The sequence below is a fragment of the Mytilus edulis genome, unplaced genomic scaffold, assembly GCF_963676685.1.
Source record: "Mytilus edulis unplaced genomic scaffold, xbMytEdul2.2 SCAFFOLD_410, whole genome shotgun sequence".
Lineage (NCBI taxonomy): Eukaryota > Metazoa > Mollusca > Bivalvia > Mytilida > Mytilidae > Mytilus > Mytilus edulis.
In genome coordinates, this window is record NW_027268732.1 from 29101 (window position 1) to 39766 (window position 10666).

The window sequence follows — 10666 nt, forward strand, 5'->3', positions numbered from 1 at the left end:
TTGAACTGGAGTTATACTGACAGTACAGACAAATGACATGCCATTGTGAAATCATTAGACAATAATCATAGAATAACAAAGAAAAGCCAGGACAAATAATAATAAGGCTTAATTTTGGTTGGATTTCCAAATAAACTATTTGGAAATCTGCACCACTTGTCCAGAGAATCTGCTACTCTTGGACTATTGACAGCATACAACAATCACTTTTCCATTTATATTTTCTATTATGACATGAAAATTTTAAGGGAACCTTTGTGATGTCCTTGTGATGTCCAGACAAATAGCGATTAGATGTATTGACAGGGTTCTGACTTTGTACAAAACAAAATGTTATCTTTTTTTGCAGTAATACCATACCTGAAATATTTGTACGTTCATAAATAATATAGTCTCTATTCTGTTGCTGCAAATAATATCCTAACTGAAGGCCTCCTGGTCCAGCACCAATAATACAGTAGTCATGGTAACCAGATGCTGTTGTCATAGAGATGAATACAAGGAAGACAAGACATGCTTGTATGTAAATTTGTGAATCTGTTTGTTTCTTCATCTTTGTAGTCTCTTAATCTGGAATAAAAATATATGATGATATATGAAATGGTTCAAATCTAATGTATGGTAATCTGGTATGGACCAGAAAACCAGAAATAGTTATGATACACAGATTAAAACTGCTTACTCATATTGTGTGCATACATTTATTATTGCTATTTTGGATTATGGATACATGTATGAGACTAATGATTGTAGTTTCAGGAAATGTTGAACACAAATACATGTACTGCAATAAGAATTCAAAATGCAAGTTTTTATTTTTGTGAAAACATATCTTGTTGCAATTTTCTGAAGTTACAGTACTATGTTTTTCCAACTGACATGAATTGTTTAACAAAGAAGGCTCAAATTGCTTTAAGTTTTTACAGATATAATGATTTTTCTTATGTGATTGAGGTCCATGTAGCATAAGGAGTATTAATGAAAAGAAGGAGATGAGACAGACACACAACAATAATAGAAACACTCAAATAAAACCAAAAGAGAAATATACAGTTTAAAAAATAAACAAGTGTCTTATCAATTTGTCAAGATCTAAATTGTCTAGATTGTAATTTAGTTATTTTGTATGTCACTGTGTTTGATTGCCAATTATAATGAGACAGCTATCCAGCAAAGACAAAAGATTTAAGATTTATATGAACCTCTTGTAAGGAATCTGTATTCTTTCCAGAAAAGACAAATTTCTCGTTTGAATTGTTTTACATTGTCATTTCGGGCCTTTTATAGCTGACTATGCGGTATGGGCTTTACTCATTGTTGAAGGCTGTACGGTGACCTATAGTTGTTAATTTCTGTGTCATTTTGGTCTCTTGTGGAGAGTATCATACCACATCTTCTTTATTTAAAGTTATGTTCTATAATGTCAACCAACAATTCAGTAACCATTGAAGTTTTAAGACAAAATGCATCATTTTGATCATGCCAGTACTTAGTAGTTACCTAACTTAGCAATTAGTACTATAAGTTATCATTTTTATTTGCTTCTTATTCAGTATGTCAAGATAAATCAAGCATATTTCCTATAATATATATGCAAAATCAAATTCAGTGAAATTGGTAGCAATTAATCTATGGTAACATGTTTTATTGATGATAAAGTAATTGGATGCTATTACTCAAATTACTTTCATGACAATCTAGATTTCAATAGTTTTTATTTTTTTTATTTTTACTCAGCAGTATTAATGTTCAATTAATTAATAAAATACACAGCATCAAACTTTATCTTGCAATACAAGGCACAGTTAAAATATAATAAAAAGACCAACAAACAGAATATCATGGAAAAATGTTTTCATCTATTCTAGTTTTTCAAATGTTTTTGTTTTAAAAGTTTTAAACATGGGCTTTTATATTTTATTGTTGATACTTATATATGTATATGGAAATATATTGTAAAGCGCTTAGGGTAATTTTACTATCATATAATGCGCTGTCATAAATACTGTATAATAATAATAATAATAAAACTATGTCTAACTGCACCCTATACAGCTTAAGGGCTGTACAACTTTTTTTGGCTTTAGAAATAACAGTTCAAATAGTACAGAAACGTCATTTTGGTTTCAAGGGGAAGAACTCTTACACAGTTTTTACCAGCAGCCAATTTTCAAACTTGTATACATACTGCTAATAAGCATTGGTAAAAATTCTTAAGTTGTTAAAGGAGTAGGGGCATTAAGGCCTGGTTTTGGCTCAAGAAAATAAAATTTATGATAATTTTTTTCAAATTGGCACATAATGTTTAGAAATGCATAGGATCAAGAAATATCAATGAAAAACATTAAGATTTTTATGTGATGACGTCACAATTACGTCATAATATGTACTGTTTTCACAAAAACGATGAAAAATACAGAATTTATGCAGTTTTCTCTCTTTATTTCTGTTGTGGAAACATCGTGCGCAGCCAAGAAACAACAAAGTTATTTAACAGATGCTTTATTATAACTATATATTATTAACAAAATATCACCAAATATTAAGTTGTTTCTTGGGTGCGCACATACTTTTTAATCTAAAATATACTTAAAAATTTAACGAAAAACAAAGAAAATCACGAAATTTTACAAATTATGCAAATTAAGTCATGATTTGTTGCCATGGCAACTTGTTCAATGTCCAAAATTGTTTTGTTTTTCTGAATACCTTGTGTCTTAGATACTGTACAGTAATTTAAAAATATGTATGATAACTTTTAAATTTACAGTAATTTTGGGGCCAAATCAGGGCCTTATTGCCCCTACTCCTTTGTTTAAATCAGCATTTCAAAATAGTGAAATAACATCATTTTTTGTCTATCGTGAATATCTCTTATCTAAAGCTTACATTTTGATCTACTGTAAATTTAGAAATTATTGCGTCCATTAATTATTGCGGTTTTTCAAGAATGGACAAAAATGTGAGTTTAATCATTGCGATTTCAAAAAAAAAATTGCTTACAGATCTATGTTTCAGATATCAGAATGCAAGTTGTTATTATCGTGATACCCATCCAGTCGTATTATTCGCATTACTGAAAACCTCGCAATAATTTCTGAATTTACAGTATAGTGACTTGATTTCCACAAAATCTTATAATTACTGTACACTATAAAATGGAACTGTGTACCTTTATTCAATTTTAATCACAATTAACGGTAATTGTTTTAGGGTTTTCCATAGTTATAATCAAAGATTTTGTGAGAAATGTGTTAGCTGCTTTTCTCACAGTAAATCTACTTATCATAATAGCTGATAATTAAGATGCTTATAGCTATGAAACAATGATATTGGAAAGTATAGTACAAATCCTTTCTCTAAATTTGCCTTTTTTCATTTTGAGTTAATAGTTCTTGTCAATGCATCAATCAACAATCAATATTGTATCAAAATGTAACACAAACTAACAAACAAGCATACACACTGTGGCATGAGATTGACTTTTCCTTTGATATTTTTTCGAAATTTGTCATAAATTTTGAATTCAACTATTGTAAAATCAGAAATTATTGCAATGTTTTTATTATTGCGAAAAATGTGATAGGGTTATAATTGCAATAATTTCAACTCACATTTTGAAATTATTCATAAGAATTAAACAGGATTTTTCTCAATATCACAAAAATTTAAATGGCAATTTAGTATAAAATGACAAAATCGCAATAATAAATTCACGCAATAATTTGTGAATTTAGTATTGTATACTACTGAGGTATACTTAAATATGTATGATTTGATAAGTTACATAACACTTCTTTTTTTTATTAGAAAGATCTTAAAAAATTATGATCAAATTTAAATATACCTGTATTCTTTCTGATGAAAAATGGATGAGAATATAACATGAATGAGACAGCAACCCATCTACTACTACTAAAATTGGCATACCGATTGATTGGGTTTAAAAGCAACTTTCTAAATACTGACATAACATTAAATGGTGGTCAGTTTGTTTTGGTAAAGGAAAATATGGTAGTGGCAACTTATAATAAGGCTGAAGCAAAGAAGTTGTTGACCAACTGCCACTCAGGTAATAAAATTGAGAATGAAAATGGGGAATGTGTCAAAGAGACCATAACCTGACCATAGAACAGACAACAGCAGAAGGTCACCAATGGGTCTTCAATGCAGCGAGAAACTCCTGCATCCTGAGGCCTCTTTCAGCTGGCCCCTAAACAAATATCTCCACCAGCTCAGTGATAATGGACGTCATACTAAAAATGCCATATTGTGTATTGGTTTGTAAAGTTACTACCTTATACAAGATGACATATATTAACTTTTTACTTAGCTTTACTTTAAAGAAAATGAAAACATGATTTCAAATATTTGTCAGTAGAAGTAAAAGATAACAATAATGGTAAAACAAATCTACAACAAATGTATCAGCAAATAATTCTGACGTTACTTGTGTAAATTGTATGTTAAAGACTTTTACATCTGACTGTATGAATATATAAAAAAAGAAGATGTGGTATGATTGCCAATGAGACAACTTTCCACAAAAGACCAAAATGACACAGACATTAACAACTATAGGTCACCGTACGGATGTCAATTTATAGGTTCAACAATATTATTGAAAATTATATAAACATAAAATATTATGAAATTCCTTCATTAATTCTGTCTAACATTTTAAAATTTTGATTTATCTTTTAGTTAGTTTATAAAACATCAGTTTTCCTACCTTTGTTGTTTGTTTCCTCCAAGAAAACTTATTAAACTTTTTAAAATAGATTTATTTTCAACAGTTATAATTATATACCTAACTTGCTGTGTATAACTACTTCGTCTTTCTAGTACTTTTAAATTCTTTAATTTAACTATTTTCTATTTAAGAAATGTAATGTACACATTGAGTGGTGAAAGGGTTTTTCTTCAATTTAATAGAACAAACAAACTGCCTACCTGTAAAAAGAACAATTGATAAAACAATGTTATAACTTCCTATACTCCACGTTTTCTACTTGGAACTGTTTCCAAGATCAATATATCAAACACTAAATACAAAAAGCCAATACCATACCATTAAAAATTGGTTTGATTAAACTATTAATTCCCAGAATGAGGGGGATCTAATATCTATTGATGCTATTTCCACAAAAGTAATACTCCTAATGAAGATTTATATAAGTTTTAATTCTAAAGCAATAGATCACCAGAAGTGTAATTACTAAAGAGAATGACCAATGAACAAATGATATTGAATAATTATGTTATACCACGCCAAATCATTAAAGTACTGTTTGTATGACAACAATGAAATAAAAACTAGGACTACATGTTTTCTACTTTATCAAAAATGGAAGTTTTCTGTCAAAAGCTTGCTTGGAGTTTTTTGTACATTTTCAGGATTGTAAATTATGTCAGCAAAAAGCTCTACAGAGCTGATGTTTGTAATGTTTGATATAAAACTGCCTTTAAGATAAAATTTTCTATTTTATTCTATGTACCATTAAATGAAATTGATGTATGAAATGATAAATAAATCTGTATTAATTTGTAAATTGCTACTGAATTTTCATAAGGGAATAAAGATAACATATTATCAACTTACATTATTTATATAACAATACCATATGTCTATAAAATAAGAATACGAGTAATCCAATATCTAATTATTGCCAACATTGTGATGCTACTTTTTACATTAAAAAAGTTACTGGTATTGTGGTGGTGTTGTAGCAAATCTTAAAAGTGATCCTTAGGTTTATTGTCATATATACTAGATATACTGTGAATAGAAAACACAAATTAATACACTCGCAGCCCACATTGACATTTCGCAATGGGAAACCCTATAGCTTAAGCTATATATCAGTTGGATAAAAAAAGGCATTATAGATAGCACAATTCAAGAGGTACTTAAGTTTCATCAATGGCTAAATTATGTCCAATCATTGGAAGGGTGAGTTAGGGAAAGGTTTCTTACAGAAATGGAAACAATATAATCTTGTGAAGAGGAATAGAAAATAATATATTGATCAATAAGAGTGCACAATGGCACAATGTGCTGCAGATTACCACTAAGTTTTACTTGGTATCAGTTAATGGCTAAGACAGACTTGAGATTACTCTGAAAATGTTTTAACCAGAAATGGAAAAGTCAGTATTTAGCTATGGTTAAACACATAAAGATTGTTCCATCAATAAATTTATATACAAGCTCTCTATACTAAATATAGTTTCGTTATATTGTTTACGTAAAATCAAAGTAGTGTTCCAGAATAAAAGTATAAATCTTTAAGAAATCAACTTTCAAATAATCTTGAATGGGTGGATACAGTTAGTGACTGGTCTTAATAGTTATGACTTTAATCTTGAATGGGTAGATACAGTACTGGTCTTAATAGTTATGACTTATGTATTTGGCTTATTCTGCTAAACTAAAGGCCTTTGTATGGCAGGTAGGTATCAAAGCAAACATCAATATAGCCATCCAAGGCCTCGTAATTATTTGGAGCAATACAGTACATATTGTCATTTCAACAAATAAACAACCAAGTTTATATCAACCCTGTCTTTTCAGTAGGTTTACAGCACTATAAACCTTACTGTACATACAATCAAGGAATTGTATATTTAAATATACAATTCCTTGATAAAATCTACTAAGTTCAATCAAAAAGAACCACATTGATGATTTTACTGAATCTTATACAAATCAGTCAGTATATCTAGTCTTTTTTGTAGGTCTCTTATGTGTGCCTTTTTCAAAACTGTCAACAACTATATATCATAACAATAAGACCTTACCGTTACATTTTATCTATATCTATTTCATTGTTTAGTTTAAAATTTAAGACTTTCTCTAATGACATAGGTTGTTTCACTTCACTTGATCAATTATTTAACAGTGATTAGACTGTAGTTTTACACAAAACACTTCAAATAAAAACTATAATATATGTCAACTGGAGAATTATTGTAATTCAATATGTTCACACATGTAAAACTTATACAAATGAAAGGGACAAAACATTCTTTTAAAATAGAAATAAAATATTAATATAAATCAAACAATTGAAGGTTTTTCAACATCAATGTTCTAAATGATTGATAAGAAGCTGCTTCCGGTTGTCTGAAAGTTACTATTGGTGTCCAATCATACGTTTCTTCATACTGATTAATTCATAAATGTTTATACTTTTGTATGAAATAAGGGATCTAATATATGCTACTTCCATTTAATAAAATGTCACTTTTGGGTCTCATAGCTTCTTTCTCACTGATTCCAAAAATATAGGATTCCTTTATACTTTTGCCTAAAATAAGGGAGATAATTGTCAACTTCTGCTTTAGACAATGTCACTTCCAGTATTGTATGATAACTGTAATAAAGGAGGTAATTAGCCATTTCCATTTAATTGAAGGTCACTTTCTGTCTTAAATGATAAATTAATGCCTGTCTGTTAAAAAAAATATATGGATGCTAAGTACTTTTCCATGAAAAAAGTGAAAAAAATGGCTGTTTCCAGTTTCCTCAAGGTCAGTTCTATATGACATTTTTAAAGTCAAATGTCATCCCAAAATTTTGCAAAAAATCCTATGGTGTTACATTGTATTATGAAAAAAGTTGGGAGTAATAATCAATAAAATTAAATTAAAACATTCAGGGGCAATAACTCCTATATGATGTCATTGGATTGTTTTCAGAAAGGATGTACCATATCTTCATCACAATAAAGCAAACATTTTGCAATTGTTCTTTTATATATATATCTTTAAAAGTGTCAGAGAAAATGCTAAAACAAGGAAAAATCTAATTTGTGAACATGACCTTGACTTTTTACCTTGACCTTCTTTTCTAAGTTAGGACCCAGGGGCTTTGGATTATAGGGCTAACAGTTGATGAGTTTCAAAAAACATAACAACAAACTCATTTGGTAACAGTATACAACTTCCATAAGATTTCACCTAATCACTTTGATCCAAATCAGCCAAAAATTCTATAAGATGTATCGAACAAAAAAACAAACAAACAAAAAAGGTTTTTAATCACTTTTGGAAGTATAACACACGCAAGATCACACTTTGGCCAAAAAAAAATAGTAATAAGGATAATAATTGGAGCAAAATCTTTATTAGGGTTGCCACAAATTACACTTCTTTTCCTGTCTAAATATTGTATACATTTGATTATTAATTGACTATTTTATTTTAAAGGAAAACAATAAAGTCTTTCCTTCCTTCCCTTTATTGAAGTAATGACCTTAGCGTGTCCTTCACTTCGACCTTGAAGTACGCCATCTTGTTCATAATAAGCAAGCATTCTTTTTACAAAGATGCTGGTCCTTACAATGTCATTTAGAGCAAACTTGTGTTCTTTTATATAATTATCCTTAGACTGTGTTTAGGACATTCTTCATCCTTAAACTGTTTTTTAGACATAAAAACTAACTGCTCAAACCTTACAAATGGGAAATTGTGTATTAAGTACAATCTATTTAACTATCTTATACTTTAAACTTTTAATCATAATTCATTCCAATAGGTCAAGAACCTCAAGTAAAAAGATGGTATGAGTATTTAACATTTAGAGATACATTGTACTTGTCTAATAAAACTTTTCAAAAGGATTCAAATATTATAAAGAAAGAAAATACAATACTTAGAATACAGCTGAACAAACTTTATGCTAATGACTATATACATTACTGGTATTAAACTGATAACCGTAACTGGAATTACGACTATCCCAATATGGCGACAGCAGATATAGGTAAAATCTTTACAGTAATTTTTCTCAAATGTAGCATGTTTTTGTCAATAGTTACTCAGCTGCAAGGTTTTTCTATTTGAATCGTAACGGTGCACTGGAATTGTCTAACCGCTTTGAAAATTGCCCTTGAAAAATTTGAGATGATAATCGTAACTCTATTGCATTTTTTTGTTGATAATCGTAATTTCTTTATCGGATAATAGTAACTGAAAATAATAAATGTGTCTTTCAGCATTTCAATGGTATTTTGTGTGTTAAAATGCAAATGTCCAGTTAAACGATGAAATAAACGCAAACTAAAAACAAATGAAGAAACTTACTGGTTTTATGACAAATTTACTTGTATATCTAGATTTATAACTTACAACAATATGCATAACCTTTTAATATATGTACATGTACATGTACCTGTTCAAGATATGGAAAATGAAGCAGCTGTCGAATCAATTTTTTTTAATTTCTTTCAAAGTTTCAATGTTCTGTGCACGTTTAAGGTTTTTTTTGGGGGGAGGAAAAAGGGGGGATTAGAAATATTACATATCCCAAAAGTGCAATTCTTTCATTTCATTACTTAAAACGAAAGTCCCATATACCACATTTTAATATGCCATATGTTTTGCCTCCAATATCACGTTTTGACTATAATTCTGCGCAAAATGAACAAAAGTTTCCACCAATAACTTTATAACTGCATTATTGGATTTTACAGTTGAAACTTTTATCGGTGGATATGACTATTCATATTGCCCTTTTCCTTAAGTTTCATAAAAATGCATATAGTTTAATTTTGGAGTGAAATGTATAGTTCCAGTTAAAAAAGCTGTTCATATTTTTTCCCATGGATTCCCTTTTTTTTCTTTTATACACTGATATAAAATATGATTTTAAAAATTAAATTCAATTGTTTTGATCAAATACCCATGCATTCTATGACGTTTCTTTTAACTGTGTGGATGGTAAAGGATCTAGAATAGTTATTGTTACATTTGTTTACTGTTTTTATTAGCCTTACCTAAATGGCGCGTATAGTCTTACAATTATTGCCATATATCATAACTTCCTTTAAAATTGCCTCTTCTCTCATTCACATATTTTGTGACATACCTAGTTCTTGGAGTTTTCTGTATTTTAATATAGTTTGTGTTTTCCCCATTTCCAAATTTCTTCAAGCTTGCGACACCCTTACAAATTTGTGATGTACTAGTATGTAGCTGTTTTCATTCGAACTATTAATAATATATAATGCACACAAAGAAATGTCATAAGATGTTGCAGTCAAGTTTTCGTGATTAATTCATCACCATAATGTCAACATATGCTATCAGATATACATTTTTAGTGTCAATATCAATTAAACACCATCCAGTTATGATTATCTTCTCATTTTTTAATACAGTAATTACGATTATCTTTTTTCTGAGTTACGAATATCATCCCAAATTTTTCAACGGCAATTTTCAAAGCACTTAGACAATTCCAGTGCACCGTTATGATTCAAATATGATGTAATGGTATAGAAAAACCTTGCAGCTGAGTAACTATTGACAAAGACATGCTACATTTGAGTAAAAATGACTGTAAAGATTTTACCTTTATCTGCAGTCGCCATATTGTGATAGTCATAACTCCAGTTACGGTTTTCAGTTTGATACCAGTGATACATGTTACATTTAATATCTGTAATTAATTAATTCAGGAAATGTTTCAAGTAAATACTTCTTCACAACAACTTTGTCAACCCTATCCTGAATATGTATAAAAATCTGACCCCATTCAAGTTGACTATTTATCAAGTCCTCACCAACAGGATGTTGTCATAAAATACATATGATTCAATTCCTAGAAATTCTTTATATGTTTGTTTTTTTTCAAATCATAATATGAAATACAAGAATTACA

General features: G+C 29.2%; 1 protein-coding gene across 5 annotated transcripts in view; it reads right to left on the reverse strand.

Annotated features, from left to right (window-relative positions):
• Positions 1–10595, reverse strand: part of LOC139508387 (FAD-dependent oxidoreductase domain-containing protein 2-like) — a 36276-nt gene extending 25681 nt beyond the window's left edge. Inside the window, exons 1-2 of one of the 5 annotated variants that reach the window (XM_071295952.1) lie at positions 10536–10595; positions 361–570 (exon numbers count right to left, since the gene is read on the reverse strand). In XM_071295952.1, coding sequence (XP_071152053.1) covers positions 361–553 — 193 coding nt within the window. In that variant the 5' untranslated portion in view covers positions 554–570; positions 10536–10595. Of the gene's footprint in view, positions 1–360; positions 571–4953; positions 5050–5071; positions 5192–10435 lie in introns of those variants that run through there. The other 4 variants (XM_071295949.1, XM_071295953.1, XM_071295951.1 and 1 more) reach the window with 4 other exon arrangements.
• Positions 10596–10666: the final 71 nt, after the last annotated feature.